Raw genomic sequence first — 24428 nt, forward strand, 5'->3', positions numbered from 1 at the left:
GAAAATTCAGCTTTGCCATCACAGGAATAAATTACATCTGACCAGTTGAATGAGCACTGTGCTACGTCCGAACTGATTGCACTATATATAATCATTTTCTATTCTTAAATGTTTTTAATTCTTTTAAAATCAATTTTTAAATCACTTTGTTTTTATTGTTGTGATTTTTATTATTTTTAATCTCTTATTATTTTTAATGACTATTTCACTTCCTTTTATGTAAAGCACTTTGAATTACCATTGTGTATGAAATGTGCTATATAAATAAACTTGCCTTGCCTAAAAATTCAAATTAAAAAAAAAAATGCTATTTTTAATTGCAATAATATTTCAGAATATTACAGAAAATGTCTGTATTTTCAGATTTTTTTCAGTATTTTTGATTAAATAAATGCAGCCTTGGTGAGCATAGGAGACTTCTTTTATAAAAAAAAAAAAAAAAACATCCCAAACTTTTGAACAGTAATGTAAATAAACAAGTGGCAGAACTATGAATTAAATGCATTCAAATTCTGCAGAAATCCGAGTTCTGCAGGTGCAGATTCTGTGTGGGCCTGCTCATAAATAACGAAGAGGTCGATGATTCAGAGGAAACAAAACAGCATTCATGAATGAGACATGGAAGAACGCGAGCATGTGTGTGGTATACGTTTACACAGTAGCATGCAGCCTGAAGTAAGGTCACTTGTTTTATGCAGTAGACACCAATGATCGTGACCAGTGAAGTGAACACATTCCTGCTGTTACCCTCAATCACAGTAGCACTGCATCTCAAACAAAATCATGACCTTTCTCCATCTTTGCAAATTATCTGATTTTAGAAGGGGGGAAAAAAACAACATATTCTGTTACCACATCCTCTGACTGGATATCAAGCAGCATATTTAAGATGCCAAACGCTTCCAAACCCTGACTTTCTTCACTCGGGATCCAAAAGCATTAATGGAAAGAACCTGGTCCCCATTGGGCTTTCTTAGGTAAATCAGGTGACCATCTTCTAGTCTTTAGTTCTTCATTCTTATGTTACACACTTTGTTAATCATAACTAGCAAGAAACAATTACATGTCTGTAAACTGATCACCTGCATTGACCTGCATTAGTGATACGGTAATGCTCAGAGTCTAATATTTGGATCTGGATTAGCAGCTTAAATACTTGAGACTTGTGGTCGACTGATATGGGTTTCTAATGGCTGAAACAAATATCTAGCGCACAAAGTGGTCAATCGCAAAATACAATTTAATGACTGGAGAACAATATACAATATTTCCAGAAAACAGAAAACGTGATCTATTCATAAATCTCTCTTTTGGAAATGCTATTAATAACCACATGGAATAACCACTACTGATAATTTGGCCTGGCTGATACTTCAGTAGTTGGAACTCATTTTTATGATATGATGCACAAGTCAAAACAGACCTTTAGACATGAGGTCTTCTGTATCAAGATGGCAAAAATAAATAGTCGATTTTCACTGAAAGAGTAAAAATAGGGCCTGAAAGGTTCTGAAGGTTCTTAACCTTCAGAAAGTGGCTGATCATCAACCTCAGGTTAAACAAAATTTTTATGAGCGGTTTTACTCACTATGCTTTTTTGAGGTCTTTCTTCAAAAATTCTGTTATGAAAATTTGTTTGGTTGATCATTTTTTTCTTACAAAAACTTGGGTAAAAGAGTTGAATTGTTAGTTAACGAATACAGTCGTACTAAAACTTTTGTAAAATTTGTGAAAATGGAATGAGATTACATCCCATCATGTTTTTTTTTTGGTATGTTTTTTTTTTACATTTTCTGTAAGTGCGGTAACAGGGTTGTGCTAAGAATGGGGAACATAGATAAAAATTCATTTTCTGTCATTAAGAATTAAAAATATCTTGAATCACTTTTTTAAAGATCTATTTTTTGGAGTTTTTAGCCTTTATTTGGACAGGAACAGTTAATTGACAGGAAGCAAAGTGGGAGAGGGGGGGAAATCAGGGAAAAGGTCCACGAGCTGGGAATCAAACAAGGATACCCGAAGCGCAAAGCCGTTATATGTCGGCACATTGCCACAAAGCTATCGGCACCGACTAGTTTGAATAATTGAATAAGTTCAAAAAAAATTACCAAAAAATTACTTTTTTTTTTTACAAAAATTGGGATATCAAAATACAGTTTAACAAATTAAAGAAGTTTTTTTTACAATAGCGTGAGTAACAGGGTTGAATTGCTTAGCTTAATGAATGCAGTCACTATAATTTTTAAAAATGTGAGAAAATTAAACGAGATTACTTCCCATGATCCTGCAGTGAAAGATTACATTATTGGGGTGAGCACATTACATTTTCTTTATCATTGCAGTAACATTTTCTGACAGATTGTCAAAAATTAGGCCTACTACATTGAATTGTATTGTCTGACACACTCTGAAGATAGTGAGGCAAGCCAAAATCCCCGTTTTATAGTAGGCATTCAGACATTTTGAAAGTAGTTTCTAATGTTAGATTAATTTTACGTTGCATTATATTTTATCAAACATATCTAATAGGTCCCACAACAAAAATGTGGCATTGGTGCATAGAAAAAGTCATAAGACAACAAAGTACTGTACCATATTGATGGAATGTGCCTACTAATCATTTACTAAGACAGGCAAGTGAGGACACAAACCTGGTAACTTCATTTACTATACAAAGACAACATCAGGGCCCTAGAGATTAAATTAGCTCCAGTAATTGGGTTTGGTTGGACTCAAGGCCATGTCATGACTGAGCAACTACTGAAACCACTGACATATAATAAATGCAATTAATTCTATACAGTACAATCCTCTTCTTCAATGTCAATTTGATTTCTTTCAAATGTTTCAAACACAACATACACTGAAATGCAAGTGCACTTAAGTGCAACTGCGGTTATGAATGTGAATTATGCAATTGCACATGCAAAACATCCTCTAAGCTCAAAATACCCCAGGCTGAAGGATCATTTGTGAGACAGATATCAATATATTAATATAGGTTACTAATAGCATTTACTCTTGCTTTTACACTAGCCGACCAGCTAACATTAAAGCTGTCTCTTAGACTATATAACGAAAACATTATTTATAAATAAGCGTTGTTTCTTAAATATAAGCGCAGGACAGCCTGCCCGGCGTTCATTTACCGTTTCTGAGCTCGTGTTTGACGGTAAACAGGTCACCTTCCCCCGAAGAGCCCTCCATCGTAGACGGCATTACTCGCGTGACTGAAGCGCGCACTCTTTCCTCTGCTCGCTGCACGACACTAATGCAAATACTACGACAGAGACAGTCACAGCAGGATTACATAAACGGAGTTGTTGCTATAAAGCAACCTTTTGGAAAATAATGTAAATGACAATAACTGCATTCTTGTGGGAAGGGCAGCGGGGCTGTAAATACTACAGCTGCACTAACAGAGACACACACGCCGAGCCCCATTAGACACGCCCACTGGAGCTGCTGGGGAAATATACTTCTGCTCTATTGGACCCCCCGACTGTCACTCAACGCCCATCGCACAACGTACAGCTGTACTTTAACTATTTACTGCAAAAAATGTTAGAGATAAATTAAATATTAGTATTGTTAAACAATGAATATTACTAAAATATATTATAATATGTTAATAAATATATTAAAATGTTGTTACATAAACAAATAAATAAATAGTTCTTGCAGGAATATATGCTTATGTATTTTATCTTATTAGTTCTTCAGAAAACTGCCCTTTTTGGAAGGGTGCTTAGATGGTCTTCAGAAGGTTCCAAATGTTTCAATTTAAGTTTTTGTTGTTGAGTATTATTTAAAAAAAAAAAAGAATTTTTCTTTTACAGCTCAAGAATGACATCTGAAACTTAATGATTCTGTCATCACAGCCAAACAGTTGACGGTAGCCATTGACATCCATAGTACTTTTTTCATATATGGAAGTCAGTGGCTAGTAACTGTTTGGTTAACAACATTCTTCAAAATATCTTCTTCTGTGTTCAACAGAAGAAAGAAACTCATATAAGTTTGGAAGAAGTGGAGGGGGAGAAAATGTTCATATTTGGGTGAACTGGACAGATTAGCTGTATGCTGTAATGCAAAGAGTGGACTTTAATTGCCCTTCAATCACTGTTTCCACTCTATTGTATATTTGATAAGTGAGTTGACAGAGTGCATTATGTGCATATACACTCCAGCGGTACACTTCTAAATGCCTGAGGCTGTATTGAGAGAAAAGAGCAGGTTATAATTTCTCAAGGGGGGAGGGAAGCCTGTGTTCTCGTTTGGACAAGCAAAGGCCTGTTAACTCCACTTCTATTATCTTCTATTATAATAACTTTACTTCTTTTTAGTGCAACCACAGGGAACACCCATACTCCCAATATTTATTGTAAACTGCCTACGCAGTTATAGATAGTTTACCATGTGAATATTCCCTAAACAAATTGATTTAGACATTTACACAATGTACAGACAAGATAGCCAAACAGACACACAAATACAGGTAGGGACGCCACACCTATGCATGTAGTGCAAACAAGCTTATTAAGATTATTCTTAATGTTTCTTGATGGTCTGCATGGTTCTGTCTGTAAAGAATAACAGGTTTCCAGTTTTCCATAGAGAGAATGAGGCAGGAATTGTCTCATTCTGTTTTGTTTACAACACAAGCTGTTCCTTTTGTAGGTACTTTGCTCATAATATAGTGTCTTAATAACATTCTAGACAAATAAGTAGGGACCAATATAGGTAACAGCATTGTTCTGTTGCATTTATTGCAGCACTTAAAACTGTTCAGTTTACAGTCCTAAAACCCAGAAGAGAATTACCACTTCTGAGTCATCACGATAAAGTTAAATTAAACTTCAAGAGAAGTAACACTGTCTAATCGATTGTTTATAGGTTTTAAAGCAACAGCTTTTAATTCATGACATCAACTTGAAGAGAAGGTTAACATTACTTAGACTGCCAGGATTTCTACAACATAAATTACACAGTCACAGTGTTTTCTGAAAGTGTAGGTTGCTAGCAACTTGCTAAATACAGTTTGCTATAGATATTTTAAAACAAAATATGAAAATGTTAGCCTCGGAGCTGATTCTACTCATAAACTAAATCTAATTTTCCAGAGGAACCCATTAATGAACAGCTCTTAATACAGTGATGATTTCAGTAAAAACCACATAATTTTTTTAGGCTAGGTGAGGACAGATGTACAGGCTGCTCAATAGGTTGTTCCATAACACATTTAATTCAATGAAATTATGAAATTACAATCTGATAATTAAATATGGCAATCTTTTTTGTTCTGTACTCTTAAAAATCTTAAAAACACAAAACTTTTTAAAAGAGTTACAGAACGTATTTTTAGCACAAATTAAAAGGTTAAGTCTGTATCTTTAAAAGGATATGTCTGAATATATTGGTTAGAAAACATGTTTTTTGTATCAAAAAACTAAATTCAAATAAATTAAAACCAACATGTTCTATTTTTACCAACACCCTCTTTTTAACAGTTTTATTCAATAATCAAATGGAAGGTACAACCACGAGCGTCTTGTGTACTTTTATATTGAAGTTCTGTCCATGTGGGCGATGTTGTTGAGGTTTGCGCGCGCTGCAGCGCTCAGCCAATCCCGGCCCTGACACGAGGCACGTCACTCGCATGCTACTCAGAGCAGAATGGCGGCTCTTTTGGAATCGTTGCTGCTCAGTAAAGTGGAGTTAAGCGAGGCCCTGCTGTGGCTCAGAGGACAACACGTAAGAGTTTACAGCGCGCTGTGTTTTCTGTCCGATGCTGTGCTGTCTCACTGTCACTGCGTGGAGGAGTGGAAGAGTGATGTTTTCCTGAAATTCAGTCTGCTAATCTATAGCTGCGTTAGCAAACAAACATTAAGGAATCGCTTTATTTTAGATGTGGATATTTACACTTTTGTTTTGTTGTTAAATTCAAGTTTTACATTTAGACGATAACTGTTAACGCCGCAGAACATCTCCGAAAAAAAAGTGGGAACGTTGTCATCAACAAGTTTCTTTTTGGTGGAAAATTAAAAACAGGTTTTGGGGAATGTAAATATTTCATACACAATACCTTCCAAGTTGTTATAGTTGTTGTGATTGAGAGTAGTACAATATTACATTACGTTTTTTTTTTTTTAAAAACGAGGTATATACAGTGATGTTTGTTATACTATTAATGTTTTGAATGAGTTTTTTTAGTATTTTTGTATTTCTAAATTCCATTTTAGTTTTAGTAAGTACTTTTTCATTTATATTAATTTCTATTTAACTTTATCCTATTTTTAACTTTATTTCAGTTTTAGTTGTTTTATTTTATTTAACTTATTTTAGTTAGTTGACAAGGCATTTCTAACTTTTCTTTAGTTATTTATTTATTTATTGAACATTTTATTTCAAAATTTAAGTTAATGAAAAAGTTTGTTAATGATGACAACACTGATAAATAATATGAATTACATAATACGAGAAATTATGTACACAAAAAAATCCAAATAAAATTCATATTGTTCTTTTTGCTGTGAACACACAAGTAACTTGTTTGAGATTTATTGTTTCATACGTGCCATATAATTTGTATGACGTTTTGTTAATTGTGATTACATTAACACATAATTATGATTTAGTTAAGAAATTGAAATGGCTACTTATTTTAAACTTTACATTATGTATTTCTGTTGCTGAGAATTTACTTGCTTTGTCAGATAATGTAATATAAGTTATTTCATAACTAAAATTTTGTCTGTACTTTAAATGTATTCAATTCAAATGTAGTTCACATGTAGCTAGTGTCTTGGATCATGACTTAAATTTGATGTTTCTTTTTGTCTTGCCAGGTTTGTGAATCCCAAAACTTTCCATTCAAGTTCAGCAAAGAGGAGTTTGTGCCTTTCCTATTGAATTTTTTGCGGGATCAGAGCAGTCAGACTTTGACCCATGGCCCCACCACACCTGCCAAGACCCCCAGCACCTCCAGATCTGTCAGGACTCAGGACTCTTCTGATCGGAGAGGCAAAAAATCCACGTCAGTTCAGGCTCCACGCAGCGCCAGCCGAGTCCAGCTTTTCTCTCCTGCCCCGTCTGTGTCCCCAGTGGGCGGGAGGAGTGAGCAGGAGACCCCATTTACCGGCTCTCATTGTTTGAGTGGCGTCAGTGCCCTCAGTAGCCCTTCCTTCAGCTCTGTGTGGAGCCCTGCTCCCCGCAACACCCCCTCTGAGCGCCGCTCTGCACAACGTCCCAGTCTTGGGGACTTCATGACATCACCTCCAGAGACGCAGCCCAGCCCCTCTGCACAGCAGCACAAAGGCCGCAGGAGGAGTGGGGGGTTTGGGGGGTGTGCGCCCGGCCGTCAGACGGGAACTCGTGGTGCTGTGTCGGAGGAAGGAGCTCGCTGGGATGGAGGAGGCAGAGATGGAGGAGGCAGGAGGAGCAGAGGTCTGGGGAGGATTGAACCAGTGTCACCTCCAACACAGGTGCAGCTCAACTTCAATAATTTGGAAGACTTTCCTCCAGTGGGTGCCGCCCAGTCTTCACCAGTGTAAGTGAGGAGTCAGTGACTAATATTACAGGACGAAAAAAACTAGTTGAAAAATACAATACCTTGGAAATGTATTAATGGTGGTTTCAAATGGTTTTTAAAAAAAGATTTTTAAAGAAAAGCTTATTCTCATTTACATACATTTATTTATTTATATATATATATACACATTCAAAACAATTTTTTTGGTTTTGATTACTTCTATTATCATCATCGCTTTGGATAAGTGTCTGCTAAATGGAAATGTGTGGATGTATGTATGTGTGTGTATGTGTATATATATATAATCTCAATCAACCGTTTAAATGATTCGATTCAATCGCAATGACTCACTTATTAACAGTGACTTGATGCCACGGTTTTAATTTCACATTTACAGTATTTTTTTAATATATTTTTTTTAATAATTTCAAATATCAGTATTCAACGTTTTATGAATCAAAACATTATTTATTTATTTGTAACTGCAGATTAAAGCATTCCATGTCCCTCAGAGCTGCATTAACAGTGGGTAAATATATCTATTCCACTTCAGATGCAGCTTCTGTGTTTCCTCTGCATTGCAAAGATGAATTTTGTTGATACCTGATTTCATTTGTTTGGTAACAGACCAAATGTCTTATTATACTAATTGACTGATTAATTTGAACTCTAATTAAAAAATTAAATTAAAAGTTTGAAAGTTCATATATATATATATATATATATATATAAGAACTAAATATTAGCATTTTATTTTTAAGTTTGATATAAAATAATTGTATTTGTAATTAATACTCTATTTTAAAATATAATAATATTATCACACTTTATTATTATTTTTTCATTTTATTTAAAAGAAAAATCTAACTAAATAAACTAAATGTGTTTTGTATAACTACAATAAATAATTATATTTATAACTCAATTAATGTGTGTGTATATATATATGTATGTATATATATGTATGTATGTATGAGGATCTGCAGGGGTCCTTGCAATCATATGTTATAAATTATTTAATAATAATATATCAAAATATTATTTGAATAAGTTTTTCAAATATTAATAAGCAGTTATATGATTCTGTAAAACAAATTTTTTGCAGTTGCATCACCCTGACATTTTTATATTATGTCCCCTAAAATATTAAAATGAATTTAAATGACATTGAATCACAAATTAAAATTTTATGTATGAATTGTGTTTTTAGAGTCACCATAAAATCAAAATGGACAAATCTATTTATAGAATATTTGCTGTGTTTATAATAAATGATAGTTCTAAACTATTTAGTCAGTTCTTAGTGAACTAAATCAAACTGTGCACTACTTTTTTTTTTTTTTTTTTTTTTTTTCAGAAGCTGCAAAAGAATGCTATTTCTGGTTCATTCTCATTTCAATATATTTTAAAACATTAATTAAAAAATTCTCACGGCATTGACCTTGACAAAATTAAAATAGAGAGGTTAAATTCTCTGTATTTTAATTTTGCACATCCTTTGAATGTTCTAATTAGTGGTGTGTATGTGCATTCATTGCAATTTCATGATAAATGTAATAAGAAAGATAAAACGCAACTTTTCTCCTGCTTTTCCAGAGCAACCAAACCTTCACGGAGAATCAACCCAACTCCTGTAAGTGCAGAGCGGCCTAACTCCAAACCTAAGAGCTGCTTCACATCCACCCCGCTCAGCCTGCCTACCAGCTCCCCTACCATACCAGAGAGCGCTGGGGCCAAGCTGACCGCTTGCAGTCCTCACAGTCTGCTGGAAGAGAGAGAGTTGCTTAAGAGAGAAAGGTATGTTTGGGCTATAAGATTTAATTCGAATGATATCCCTGTGTTTATCTGTCACTAATTGTCCTCTTGGCTTCTCTAGGTCTAAACTTGCCCAGCAGACCAGCTCCCCACTGAAAACCACCCCTGCCATCTGTACCCCAACCAAAACAGTGCACAGACAGGGGTCGAAAGTGACCCCTGACCCTCAGTCACCTTGCCCTGATCCTGACAAAGTGTCACAGAAATCAGAGCTGGATCTCCTAGCAGAGCTGTATTGTACCTGCATTTCAGGTGAATGGCCTCCAGAGGGTGCTGTATACAGCTGTAATCTTTTACAGTTGATCAAAGGTTGCTCCTTTTTGCAAACTTTGATCAAACTTAGGGGCGTGATATATGAATGATATACATCTACCATTCAAAATTTTGGGTTCGGTGAGTTTTAAATTTTTTTAAAGAAATGAATGATTTTATTCAGCAGAATGCAAAATTCTGCTTTGCCATCATAGGAATAAATTTATTTCATATATATATATATATATATATATATATATATATATATATATATATATATATATATATATATATATATATATATATATATATATATATATATACAAATAAAAAAACATTTTAAATTGTAATATTTCAGAATATTACTTTTTTTTATTTTTATTTTTTCTGATTAAATAAATGCAGCCTTGGTGAGCTGAAGAGACTTTTTTCAAAAACGTGGAAAAATAAACCTTACCCTAAACTTTTGAACTGTGGTATATAATTTACATATGAATAAGATGAAGTCTGTTTTAAAGTTTAATGTGTTTTGCTTCTAGAGAACCTGGTTCCTTGTGTCTTCCTGGAGCTGTTCTTCGTGCTGCAGCTGTTGACATCTCGTGGCGTGTCTGTCTCTGAATCTGGGGAGGAAGGAATCAGTGTCTGTGAAGACAGCCCAGGTGAGTTTGATCGCGCACTGTCGGTAATTTAAAGTTTAGTTAATCCTTTTAAGGTTTTTGGCAACACTTACATGTTAAACCATGCTGAAGAAATGTCATAAGGATGAGTTGTTTCATAATCCTGCTATCAGCAGGAGAGTACAGCTTTAAAAATGCATTACTCATACATTATTCTGTGCTGGAAGCTACACTTTATAACATTCATAATCAGCGTTTGTCATCTTTTTTTAAATTGTACTGTTCTATAAAGTAAATTTTTAAATTCAGTGTATTTTACAGTAAATGGTGTTATTGCAATTATAAGTAATGTTTTGCCTGATTTAATTTATAAATTAAGCAAATGTTAATAGCAATAATGTGTTTTGATAATACTATTATATTAATCAATGTTAATTTAATTATACTAATTCTAATATACAATTTTAAAGTTATTATAATTGATGATGATAATATGGTTAATTATATGTATATTATTGTTGTTGTATAGTCATATGGAGTTTATGGATTTTAAAGTGTGGATTTTAAAAAAACAGTATATGCTACATAATTGCATCACTGTTCTTGTTAGATATTTATTCTAGGTTTGAGAATGAAAATCTCAAAATGAATAATAAACCTTAGAGAGATTAGAGACTATTGAATTTTATACGGATGAAAACGAGGCTTTGAGGGGACAGACTTACAGTCTTTAAAATGTTTTGCACTAAGTAAAGGTCCAAAAACCCATAATTCTCACAACTTTCAAAGCTGTTTTATGGACTTTGTCAACTGTAATATAATAAGACATTTCATCTGCTGAACAATAGGTATGTTGTTAAACAACAGTACATTGAACGCACTGTTCTTCTGTCCCTTACAGTCTTGGTTTCATTCCTGTCAAACATAAATTTTGCTATGATGATGAATTTGATCTGTTTGCTGTTCATTTATGGTCATGCAGATGTGTTGGAGAAAGCTTACCTGGGAACTGTCCACAACTGTGTGTATTTTTCTGTGAGGGTGTTGGACAATCAGTTTGAGTAAGTCTGATTATTAATTACTGCTCTCTCAGATCGGTCTCAGAGTGTCTGACTTTCTGTCTTCTCTGTTTGTCAGGTTGGTGTCACATCTGGACAAATGCACGCTACGGCTTCTGTCTGAGAATGAGAGAGTCGGGACTTTCTCCTCATCGCTGAAAGATCGTCTAGCACAAGCTCAGGACAACTGCACAGCTAAAGTAAGCATTAGTTTAAAAGCAACCAATAAGTTACCTTTTGAAAGCTCACACTGAATAATCTCCTCACTTCCTCAGGTGCTCCCCAGTCCACCTTTGTTTATTCATTCAGTCCCGTTTCAGCCCGCCACAGACAACCGCTCAAATTTTAGCAGTGATAGGGCCTTCCATACCTTAAAAAAGCAAAGGTACACTGCAAACCATAAATATTTTTCAAATATATGTGATGTTTCAGGCCGTTTATCAGTTTGATATGGTTCAAGTTATGTTTTCTCCTTTTGTAGGGATGTGTTTTACGGTTTTCTCAGAGAATGGGAGGACTCTCATAAAGAACCTGGCTGGGATTTTGAGGCTGCATTAGGCAGTAGAGTCAGGTGATTATTATTTTTTTTTTAAATGGACATTTTATGCTCTTGGTATGATATACATGTCCTCCCTAAATCATTTTGTTTGTTGTTCATATTGTAATTTTATTTATTTATTTTTTATTTATATCATCAGAATGATGGTCAGTCAACTCACAGCAGCAGGAAGTCATTCTCACTTTGCTAGACTCTTCCAGAAGCAGCTGATCCAGGTGAGCCACAATGGCTGATTATTCTCTCATTTCTTCTTATCCTCTGTCTGGCTGTTTTATGTTCTTTCTGTTCCTTCTCTAGATGTGCAAAGGCCCTTGTGTGCTGGGCTCCTCCAGTGATGCCCCTGATGCTGATTTGCTCAGCATGCTGGGAGCAGACAGCCTGGGTCGTCTGAAGCGCCTGCAGCAGCGTCTGGTCCAGCCTCAAGGACTCATTGGTCCCTGCCCTCCACCATCCTTTCCTGGTCATCAGGAGTTCTTCAAGTGCTTCCTTCAAACAGCCAGCTGGTAAATGTTGTTGTCATAGGCCTTGAACTTTTCGAAGTTTGAGTGCAGTTTAATTTCCTGTTGACATTTTTTGTTGAAACAGGAAGTGCGCAGGACTAATCAAAGTGCTTATCTCTGTGTTTAAACAGTGAATACTTATTCATTTATATCACAGCACAGAAAAATGCTGGGCGAAAGCAATGAAAACACTTTCAAAATGCTCACCAGTGCTACATTTAATTAGAAATACAGTAACTGTTATATTGTGAAATATTATTACAATTTAAAATAACTTCTGCTTTAATTTTTTTTAAATGTTATTTATTCATGTGATGTAAAGTCATTACTCTAGTCATCAGTGTCGTGTGATCTTTCAGAAATCATTCTAATATGCTAATTTGGTGTTCAAAAAACATTTTCTTATTTTTTATCATTGTGGAAAACTGTTGTGTTGCTTAATGTTTTTGTGGAAACTGATTTTTTTTTTTTTACTTAAGTATTAATTTCTTTAAAAAACACTGGTATATACCTGCTTAAAGTACATTTTGTCAGCTTTTAGGAGTACAGTGACATATGTCTAAGCTATTAATAATAGATTAAAGTCTCAACACTTTCATTTTGAATGAATGGATTCATTGTGTTTTGGTGCTTGCCTCTAATTCCTGTCATCTTTATACTAGCTGTCAGCTAAACCAGCATCTGAAAGATGGTCTGTGTCAGCAGCTGCTGAAGCTAGATGAGGTGTCCATCCTCGGTCCAGACGCCAGCCCTGCCCGGGGAGAGGAGACAGGTGATGGAGACATGGAGCAGCAGGTTAGAGCAGAAAGCAAAATATTGACATGCTCTACAGTAATCAGAGGCTTGAATGGGTTTAAAACACACATCTGTGGTCTTTGTTTTAGGATGAGAAGCAGCGTTTCTCCTCTGTGCTTCTCACCGCTCGACTTCTGGCCAAGTTTTTGGGCTTCATCTCTTTCCTGCCTTACCAGACCTCTGAGCTGCCATCAAGAGATATACAGGATACTGCGATCACTCTGCGGAGCAAGGTAACGATTGTATGAGGGCAAGATTTTATTTCTCCTAGAAGCTAGTATGTTTCACAACCTGATTTGTTTTTATATATGTATATTGTCAGAGTTCTCCAGTGCTGGATGTGTGTGCAGTGTTGAGGAGTTCAGTGCATCGGAGACGCACCATTCTGACAGTGCCCTGGATAGTGGAGTTCCTGTCCATGCTGGATTACATCGGCCCATTTCTTCCTTGTTATAGGACTGCTCTGTGCCTTCTGCTCCAGATCTACAAGTGAGTTTGAGACATATGCGTAAAAATGATGATGTCTGTGTGTGATTGTGCTGTTAATTATGGTTGTGTGTGTGTGTGTCAGGAGGATGGTATTGGGTCAAGGAGGGGAGCTGTGTTACATGAATCACCTGCTCATGGTGGCAGTTTTGGGCTGGCTCTTCCAGGTGAGATATCTCATTTTAAGTGAGGCTCCAATATTAATTGAAATTGTGCAAAAAATATTAAAATGTGTGATCGTTGCTAAACTGCAGAATATAGCTATCTAATTAAAGACATATAAGCTGAAATAAAAATGGGTGGTGTGACAGTAAAAGTTTCAACGAGTAGAGAGAGACTGCTGATTTTTTTTTTAAATTTGATACCAGGGTGAAAGCTATTACTACTAGGGGTGGGCGATATAGCCTCAAAATTATATCACGATATTTCAAGAATATTTGTGATATTGATATTTATGACGATACAAAAAAATATGGAGCAACGTTTTAATGGTGATTGCAGCTGGCATGCAGCAGGATTTATTAGTGCAAACACAATGAAGGGCAGTTTCCATCATTTTCCAATGAGCTACTGTCATTGATGACAGACTACCTAATTCGAAGTGTAAATCTATTGTCATATGGTGGCAGAAGCAGCATTATAGTGCAATAGTAGTGATCAGTGTTGGGCAAGTTACTTAAAAAGTAATTATAGTTACTAGTTACTTCTCACAAATAGTAACTGAGTTACATCAATATAAAAGTAACCAATTACCAGGGAAAGTAACTATTTACTTTTTTATTATTTTTTTTATATTTCAAATAACTTGGATGCCTCCAATGTTAAATGAATGAAATGGACACGACATGGAATAAATTATTATTTTTAAACATTGTACACTAATACAAAACAACAATTTTAAAATACTTATTTAACTCTGATCTTTTTTTAACATTCTAGCAGACATTATACCTACAAAGCACAATTTAACTTAAAATTAATAAGTTAGTAAAATAATATTTTGTACTTTGAATCATGTTTGCAAATAAATGCAGCCTTGCTGAGCAGAAGGGAATTTTTAAAACATTAGAAAATATTACAGATCCCAATTTGAACACTGTGTGAACGTTATAATAAATGTATTAATAGAGCTGTTGTAATTATCATTATTATTGTCTTTTTAATTTGATTTAACATGATTTTTGCATCTTTCTTGGACAGTTTTAAATACTTTCACACTGCAGGCATTTGCTGCATTACTGCACGCCTCTATTTGAGCGCGTCACATCATTGTTCGTTACAATTTATTCTGTCTTTTTGCTTATTCGGGCGAACACCGAAAGAGGTTTTTTTTTTTTTTTCGGCGAATAATTTCGGCTTCCGAACAATCGGTGCATCCCTAGTAAATACCACATCAAGTCGCTATATCATAGATATCGCGATATGACACTTGCTTTATCATGGAAAAATTTACACTGGTATTATCGTGGACGGTGTGATATGGCACACCCCTGATTGCTACTCTGCAAAAACTGTTGCAGACGGAGACCTCTAATGTGTACAACTTTGTGTACAGTTGGACAAATTTACTTATGACTAGGGGTTGACAGATATGTGTTTTTCAGGGCTGATGCCCATACTGATTATTACAGATCAAGTAGACCGATATTTTGAATTGACATATGTCTGGTATAAAAATGTAGAATAACAAGTGCTCTCTCTGACAAACTTTCTTTAAATGCTTTTAAGTTATTTGATAAAAATACTTAATATCGGCACCGATAATAGGTCGACCCCTACTTATGACACATCACTCCATGCCATAATTTATTATAAAGTCCAAAAATATATCCCAAATGCACCTAATTAGTGATCTGAATCTACTTTTAGAGTAAAATCAGGTGTAAATGGAAAGGTAACTGGGTTCTTTTTTGCTTTTGCTAACTGAAAGAGGTTTGAGTTTGGTAAAGAGCAGCTGAACATGGGCTAAAAATGACTTAATTATTTACTGTTGAAGTAAATGGACAAAGAGATGAGTTAAGAACCTGTCAAATCTTTCTGTAACTGTCTGTCTTTTAGATCCCTATCTTTCCTGAAGATCTCTTCTTTAGCACAGATCTAAAGGAAGAAGTTAAGGAACTGGAGAATATTACAAGCTCTCAGGGGCTGGTGAGTGGGTCACTTATTTTTTGCTCTGGATACATTTAACTTTTTCCTTTAAGGAAGGAAAGAAGTATTTATTTATCTTTCCTTTTTTCTGAGTTCACAATGTGTATAATACTGTATATTTACTTTTCAGGACACCCTCCCGTTAGTGGACCAACAGCTTCTCTACACTTGCTGTCCATATTTAGGTGAGAGTGAACTGTTCGGGAGAAAATGTGGCTTAAAATTATGTATTTTACCAAGCTTCGGTTAGAATAGATTCCAGTTGAGGGTGATGGATGTGTCTTTATGTCATTCTTTTGGCAGGGGAGTTTCGTAAACTTCTTGCTGCTTTTGTGGCTGGTAGTACATCCAAGAGCGGAGGCTTAATTCGCAAGATCACCCCCACATCTGCAGAATTGAGGGGACCTTCCACCACCCGTTCACAGCAGAAACTTCAGGTACGCTGCCAGCAAAATGCCTTCCATCTGTAGAAGAATTAAGGGCGTGTCGTCCGTGTGTGGCTGTTCATGTTTTTCCATGTGTTTTTACATAGGTTGACCTGGAACAGTCCTTCTTTCACAACCAGCCCCCATCTCTCAGACGAACTGTAGAGTTTGTTGCTGAGAGAGTCGGTTCCAACTGCGTCAAACACATTAAGTCAGTCTCTCACCATTTAGTCAGTTTTTTTGGCTTTTTCTGTATGTTAGTCCATGTAAATCAATTAAGATTTGCTTTTCATCATTTCATATTTTCTTAACTCTGTGTGTGGTAGGGCTACGCTTGTGTTGGAGCTCGTGAAGGGTGGAGAGAAAACTCTCAAAGATAGTTTGGGTTTGGAGGGTGTCAACACGGCCAAGTTAAACGATTCTATCTGTGCTCAGCTGTGTGACGCAGGCATGCAGGCTCTAGAGACAGCAACCAGGTCAGCAGCTCTCTTCTCTCATTACATATATATCATGTTGTTGGACATGTTTTGAACTAGTTGTCCTCAATCACATCCTCTCATGATAGGTTCTGCACTGAAAATGCCCCTGGAGCTGTCAGAGTACTTCTTCCTCTGGAGACGTCTCCTTCTGTGAGTAAAACAGTTACTATTCATCAGTTCAATCCATTTAAAACCCTGTTGCAATGCTCAAACACAGTGTTTGTCTTGGGTGTACAGTGTTGTACTGAATTTTTTTTTTTTTTGGTCATCCCATTTCCTGATTAATTTTTAAAAAAGCCTTCAAGTTCATTTATATACTTTGCAATATGATTAATATTTTGTGGTGTGGTTTAGGTCCTGACCACTGCTGAGAGCATCACCACTCGTTTGGCTACAGAAAAGGCTTGCAGCTGGCTCTCCGCCAACATCACAAGTAGAGAAGCCTAATTTTAGTGACATTTTAAAATAGAAAATGCTCCATTACTCTTTTTTTTTTTTAAATAAGGATTTGCAATATTCCTGTTTAAATTTATCCCTCAGCACTGCTGAAGAGGGAGTGGAAGAGTGCGTTTGAGCGGGTGATGAAGAGTGTGCCCTCATCCGTCAGTTTGGATGCTGAAGAGGGCGAGGGATCGAGCAAGAGTCAACAGGTCCAGAAGAGTACCTCAGGGCTTAGTGCTGGGTCCTCTTGTGTTTCAGACTGCACCCATAAAGTTCCACTGGGATCAGAAGTCTTGATTGAAATAAAGGTGACTATTGCTAACTGGTTGTCAGAAAAGTTGTACAAACTAGTTAAAACAGATTCATTGAAGACTGGTGGATTGCTGATTGTGATTTTTACAAAATATAATTTAATGGTGAGAAATGAGGCATCCACAAAATTGCTGAAAATAAACACGTAATTCACACAATTACTCAGCGAAACAACAATTTTTTTTATTCTTACACAACATTATCAGAAGTGTTATTATTGTAAATTAAAACTAAAGCTATTTAAAACCATTAACATTATTTTAAACAGTTAAAATAATCTGTGTTACTACTAATAATACAACTGTTGTAACAAGAAAGCAATGAGCAAACTACGGTAATTTAGGGTCGTTTTCAAATGTGAGCAAGTCGGATCACAAACCATGTTGTCTCATGTTTCAGGAGGTTCTAAGTGTTGCTGTAGGACCCAGATCTGATGAGGAGGTTTACACTGTTCATCAGATTGAGTCTCTGATGGACAGAGTGGAACAAACACTTGGATGCAGAAAAGTAATCAGAACCCCTTCAGCGTACTTGATTCAACACTTTATAGTCCACATCATTCAATGTTTTTAATACATTATTTTAACTGTTTACTTTACTTACACAATCTCTCCTTTTGTCTTGGTCTTTTTCTAGCTCCTCTCCCCGGTGGTTGAGCAGATGTTGTTGCGTTGTACTGTTCAGCTTGCCTGCAAACTTGGTGAGAGTGCAATTAATGGAAAATTGAGAAGAGTACGTGAAATTAATTCTGAACATGATTAATATCCTATTGTGTCTGTTTGGATGTGTTTCCATGTGCAGTATCCGGGGAGCTGCCACTTGTCGTCTCAGCTGAGGGCAACAAGAGACCTGCTCTTCTGGAAAAGTTTCTAGTTCTGTGGTCTCAGACTCCCTCTCCGCCTCTGCACCTTCTCCTCAGTGAACCCACTTTGACTGCCATTTTTAGTGCCACAGATAGTGAGGTAAAACCGCTGATCAAACCTTGATGATTTTGTTGTAGTTTGCTTGTAAATAAAATCCTTATTCTGTATGTACAGTATCAACACTGAAGTGATTAAGTAGCATTTTATCCTTTAAATATCCCAGAGAACTGACTACCTGTTCCTGATAAGACAGCTAATAGAGAGGGGTCTTTTAGGAGAGGAGGAAGTGGGCACTAACTGGCCAAAGTTGTCAGCGTTATCTTGGCCAGAGGTAATTACTTCTTACGTATGATGTGTGTCAACTCATTTTAGAGACAGCAAAACATTACGCTTTGAGGCTGGAATTCTCACAAATCACTGTCTGATGGCTTTTCTCGTTTGCTCTTGTAGGAGACTGTAGAGAAGTTTCAGCAGCTCTCTCTGGCCACCCAGTTCCCATTGCCTTCACTGCCAAACCACAGGGACATACTGCAAGTCTCTCAATGACCACTAGGGGGACACATGAGTCTACATTACCAACTGTGCACATCAATCCCAGCCAAACACTATTGTATTAACAGACGAGTGATGCATATTTGAACAAAAGAAAAAATGTTTAAACCTGCAATATATATGATTTTAAAAATATTTTAAAGTCATATTTTTTGTTAGTTGCAAGGAAAGTATTTGCTGCTTAAACATGCTGAGTTTATAAACCAGTCATTGATAGATTATATACCTTAAAACACATTTTGTGGGGAAATTTTAGCAGGACTTTGCCAGTTTTCACCTATACTGGCTCTCAGTAGAAAAAGATAAAGACCATTCACTGTGCTTTCTTGTCATTTATAAAATCCTATTTATTTGTTTTAAGTGTATGTAAATGTTTTTCTGCTTGTTGGTTGGTGAGTCTGTCTGTTTGTTTGCATTTCTTGGTCTATATTTGCGGAAAATTTGCACTTTGTTAATGTTGGACAATGTTTTCATCTGTTTAATGCTAAAACTAATGTAATAAAATTTAATTTTGTGAATAATGTCTTTCATGTTAGATTTATAGCTCAGTTGGACTCTAAAATGTAAGGCTGCACTTTTGAAAAATTTCATGTGAATTGGCCATTTTAAAAATGGAAATGAAAAAAAAAATAAATCAAGGAGAAATCGGAAATTTCTATAGAGAATATAAATTTTTCCCTATAGAAATAATGCCTCTCGGTGTCATGAATTACTCCTGTGATGGCATAGCTAAATTTTCAGCGACCATTACTGCACTTTTCAGTGTCCCGTGATCCTTCAGAAATTATTCTAATATACCTTTTTTTTTAAATATATATTAACCAAATTTGATGCTCAAGAAACATTTATATTTTTTTCAATCTTGAAAACATTTGTGCTGCTTAATAATTTTGTCGAAACAGTGATAACGAACACAACATTCAACAAAAAAGCATTTATTTCCAAGAGATAATGTCTGTAAGTTTTAACCAATTTAACGCGTCCTTGCTGAATAAAAGTATTAATTTTACTAAGCCCATAATTTTGAACATTCATGTATATGCTTTTAAAAGCAGAAAAATAATTGTCCTAATTAGCGTTCACGAGATTATAATAAAGCAGAGGCTTGTAGTTAATGCGTGCCTTCAGGCGAACACTTCGCCTTTGTTTCTTAGTTTCATAGTTTCCTACTATAGCGATGGCTCGGCTCATGAATATTAAAGCCATTGCTTCCCGGATTGACCAGTAAAAAATTCGAATTAATATTTGAGCCCCACCTTATTCAAATTAAAGATTCGTTCAGCAAATCAGAAAGAACTGTTAGAACAAACGTCATCCTGTCTTCTTAATATTCATGAGCGAGGCCTTCGCCATAGTAGGATTCGTAAGCTCCCCTCCAGTAGAGACGGCAGGAAGTTTCAGCGCACTTTATTCTGTGCTCTGTGATTGTCTAGACGATATCAATAACATGACCCGAAAAACTTGCTATCGGTTTCCTCGCTCTGCTCGGAATAATTCAGTGCTCTGGAGGGGTTTAATAAATGGACTCTAACGGACAGCTGAACTTCAATTCATCGTTTCCCTCCGCCCGGTGTCAAACGAATGGCAAACGTGAAAGTCGCGATTCGAGTCCGTCCGCTGAACTCCAGGTACGATAAGCTTTCATGAATCTTATATTGCATTAATTATCTGTAAAAGTGCACGATAAAAACTAATGAATAGAGTCATATGGAGTTTATAAACAGCCTTGAGTTGTTGGTGCTGTTGCTATGTCTGGGAATAGACCTGCGCTGACTGAACGCCAACTGAAACAAATCAACTGCCATTCAATAAAACTATTGCGCGAGCTCTGCATTTACACATCTCAATATATTGCAAATCTGTATGATGTACTATATATGCAAGTAATTTAAACTTTTAACACGTCAATCTAGAGATAAAAAAATGATTGATAGCATATACAAAAACAACGCATAAGCATGCATTAAATATATAATGCATAGGCAGTACATACATGAAGATAATGCATAAGCAATGTATATGAAGTTGTATTGGGCAACGCTGTTTTGGTGCACGATAAATGTACTGTAATCTCCGAAAACCTCCTTGAATCCCCTTAAAACCCCTTCCCCCAAAGGAGCTGACAGTACTGTATTATTTTAATGTCTTGTTTGTATAATTTTTACAGAATTGCATTACAAATGTGTTGCATCAGTGAAATCTAATGGATGTGTTTTGCTTTAACTTTTTAAAAGGGTAGTATCCTGTACACAGAGTTTGCCTCATGAGAGCCCACTGCCCCACCCTCGAGCATTAGCCAAATTACTACAGTATGTGGGTGCTGGACAGGGGGGTAAAGAAACTCCTCCCAGATTGACACACAAAGCTGTGTGCGTGTGTTTGGCTGGATCTGCTAGCCTTGACATTTAAAGAGTCTCCCTGAAGTGTGCATCACAAAGGACGACTTCATGGCTGTCCGTCTCTATTGTGCAAATGAAGATTGCTTTTTAACAGGCCGTTGGTTTGATGAGTATGCGCATAATAAATAGCATAATAAATATGTCACTATATGTACTTTGGGCTTTTGTCAAAAAAATATGATTTTGTTTGAGTTCAGTTTTAGCTGCTGCAGATGGCAGGAATTGTGTGGGGATGGCACAGAAATACAAGTATGTAAACATGTTCTCCTCATAACAAGAGTTATTTTTTCTTTCCACCGATTATGATATAAAATGCACCGTTTCTAGGCAAAAGTATGTACACACACACTGACAGGCGAAGCAGGCTGTTGTGGTTGTGGGTAGGGCCTCCATTCATCATTGGCAGAGTGAAACAGACCCACATGGTACTACACAAGCTAAGAGCTTCATAACTCTGAGCATTCAGTGGGGAGGTCCATTGCTTAAATGTGTGTAACATCTGCTGCATTATCAGCAGCAAACAGAACTGGAAAATAGGTTGATTTTGTACATTTTCAAATAAAAAATATTGTGCAAAACTTGCCATGATACTAGGGTATTGTGAATGGTTGCTGAGGTTTTCCAAATTGTTTTTAGTGTGCTTCTGTGCAATTGCTAGGGTGTTTTGGATGGTTTCTAGGGTGTTCTTACTGGTTAAAATCCAAACAGAGTCAAAAGAACCCATCCTCAAAGTTGCAGTAACATGTATTTTTTTTTTTATACAATTTTTATTTGATATATACACTATTTTTGATTTGAAAGATTTTGGCTGCATTTATTTTATTAAAATCATTTAGTGAATATTATTACTATTAATAATATTACAATTGGAAAAAACTGTTTTCAATTTATGTTATGAAATTAGTTTTAATTAGTAATTTATTCCTGTGATGGAAAAGCTGATTTTTCAGCATCATTACTCCAGTCTTCAGTGTCATATGATCCCTCAGAAATCATTTTAATATGCTGTATTGGGAGCATATTATTTGCCAGCTATTATAAGTACTAAATTATTAATAATTGTTCTAATTATTAGAAATGTTGGAAAAAAATATCAGAATTAGAAAGAGCTTTATTGCAGAGTGTGTTTGCACATACAAGGAATTTGTTTTAGTGTCACAGCTTCCAGTACACAAAGAAAACAACAACAACAACATACAGATAATAAAAAATAAGATGTGAATAAAACACACATTTATATTTATATAATATAAATAAACCACAAAAAAAATATAATAATAAATTGTATACCGGTGTGCTATAGACAAAATAGAATAAGAAATAAGATGTAGGGTGATGAATAAATAAGGTTGTTGCACATTTTTATTGCACAGTGGGAGAACATTTAACTGTTCATGAGGTAGATTGCCTGGGGAAAGAAACTGTTCTGAAGCTGGTGATCCACTGACAGATAGAGCTAGGGACAGAGAGCTGGGTTAGTTTAGTCTGGAGGAGTGTAGGGATGATGGTGTTGAAAGTGGAGCTAAAGTCCACGAACAGGATCCTCACATAAGTCCCTGGTCTGTTCAGATGTTGCAGGATGAAGTGCAGTCCCATGTTGACTGCATCATCCACGGACCTGTTTGTTCGGTAAGCAAACTGCAGGGGGTCCAGTAAGGGTCCAGTGATGTCCTTCAGATAAGCCAGAACCAACCTCTCAAAAGACTTCATGACCACAGACGTTAAAGCGACAGGTCAGCTAGTCCCCCATATATTCTTCTCAACACCAACCTCTCAAAAGATTTCATGACCACAGACGTTAAAGCGACAGGTCTGTAGTCATTAAGTTCTGTTATCTTGGATTTCTTTGGGACGGGGATGATGGTGGAGCGTTTGAAGCAGGCAGGGACTTCGAACAGCTCCAGTGATCTGTTGAAGATCTGTGAGAAGATGGGGGCCAGCTGGTCAGCAAAGGTTTTCAGACAGGCTGGTGTCACACCATCTGGGCCTGGTGCCTTTCTTCTTTTGTTCTTTCTGAAGACCTGACGCACATCATCTTCACTGATCTGAAGTGCAGGTGTGGTGGAGAGGGGGGTTGCTGGAGGTGTTAATGGTTGTGTGGAGAGATGATCAGAGCGGGTGTAGGGTGTTAGACGGGGAGTTTCAAATCTACAGTAAAACTCATTCAGGTCTTCAGCAAGTTGTTGATTGGCCTCAGTGCTGGGGGATGGTGTCTTGTAGTTGGTGATGGCTTTCAGACCTTTCCACACCGATGCAAGGTCATTGGCAGAAAATTGGTGTTCTAGCTTTTTAGCGTAGTTCCTCTTAGCCACTCTAATTTCGTTATTCAGTGTGTTTCTGATCTGATTGTACAAGACTCTGTCCCCCTTCCTGTAGGCGTCCACTTTGGCCTGACGAAGATTGAGTCTGAGTTTTGCTGTGAACCATGGCTTGTCATTGTTGAATGTTAAATGAGTCCTGGTAGGGATGCGCATATCCTCACAGAAACTGATATATGAAGTTACAGTCTCTGTGAGCTCGTCCAGATCATTGGTGGCAGCTTCAAAAACACTCCAATCAGTGACTACGTTTACATGGACATTAATACTCCGTTTTTAATACGATTAAGACAATACTCTGATTAAGAGTCTACCATTTAAACAGACATTTTTGATTACCTTAATCTGGCTAAAGTCATAATCGAAGTAAACACAAATCGAATTAAGACATGTGGAGTATTCCTCTTTTAGTCGCATTATTGAAGTGCAGTACAGACATGTACACACCTTAATCAAACTATTACCGTCGTGTAGGACTTTTTGCCGCATTTTGCGACAGGATACACACAAGGCAGCGGTCAACCATTTGACGGCAAATAAAAAAGCTTCAACACTGCCGTCGTCTGTATGCACGTACAAATAATTAACTGCACTTGAAGCTTTCCTAAAATTAAAAATGAAACACCCAAAACTGTATATGGCATCATCACGAAGACGAACTATATGTTTATATGTGAAATTCTGGAGGAGACGTAGGATGGCGTCACGTGGTGACGTAATGACGCATGCCATTAATCGATCTATGTACTATAACATGTAAAACGGGAACATGAAAGGATTATTCTAAAAGCAACTCATGTAAACACCTTAATCATAATATTGTCTTATTCAAAATAAGGTAAATAATTAGATTACTGATGTCCATGTAAACGTAGTCA

General features: G+C 36.2%; 3 protein-coding genes across 3 annotated transcripts in view; 2 read left to right on the forward strand and 1 right to left on the reverse strand.

Annotated features, from left to right (window-relative positions):
* The window catches only part of rps6ka5 (ribosomal protein S6 kinase, polypeptide 5), a 47733-nt gene extending 44313 nt beyond the window's left edge, over positions 1–3420 (reverse strand). The window contains exon 1 of the mRNA XM_058748990.1: positions 3150–3420. Coding sequence (XP_058604973.1) covers positions 3150–3219 — 70 coding nt within the window. The 5' untranslated portion in view covers positions 3220–3420. The remainder of the gene's footprint in view (positions 1–3149) is intronic.
* A 2169-nt stretch (positions 3421–5589) lies between these two features.
* cdan1 (codanin 1) lies at positions 5590–19501 on the forward strand. The gene is made up of 28 exons (XM_058750186.1): positions 5590–5754; positions 6849–7549; positions 9128–9328; positions 9408–9598; positions 10138–10257; positions 11198–11276; positions 11353–11473; positions 11549–11658; positions 11755–11844; positions 11972–12047; positions 12130–12335; positions 12995–13127; positions 13217–13360; positions 13450–13616; positions 13699–13780; positions 15672–15761; positions 15892–15946; positions 16065–16198; positions 16294–16397; positions 16513–16662; positions 16752–16815; positions 17020–17098; positions 17206–17414; positions 17818–17925; positions 18055–18118; positions 18220–18380; positions 18505–18612; positions 18732–19501. The coding sequence occupies exons 1-28, from the start codon at positions 5677–5679 to the stop codon at positions 18825–18827; spliced, it is 3921 nt and encodes a 1306-aa protein (XP_058606169.1). The 5' UTR covers positions 5590–5676; the 3' UTR covers positions 18828–19501.
* A 706-nt stretch (positions 19502–20207) lies between these two features.
* stard9 (StAR-related lipid transfer (START) domain containing 9) overlaps positions 20208–24428 on the forward strand; it is a 45311-nt gene continuing 41090 nt past the window's right edge. Inside the window, exon 1 of the mRNA XM_058749142.1 lies at positions 20208–20461. Within this exon, the coding sequence (XP_058605125.1) occupies positions 20415–20461 (47 nt within the window). The 5' untranslated portion in view covers positions 20208–20414. The remainder of the gene's footprint in view (positions 20462–24428) is intronic.

This window comes from Onychostoma macrolepis, chromosome 17 (genome assembly GCF_012432095.1).
Source record: "Onychostoma macrolepis isolate SWU-2019 chromosome 17, ASM1243209v1, whole genome shotgun sequence".
Lineage (NCBI taxonomy): Eukaryota > Metazoa > Chordata > Actinopteri > Cypriniformes > Cyprinidae > Onychostoma > Onychostoma macrolepis.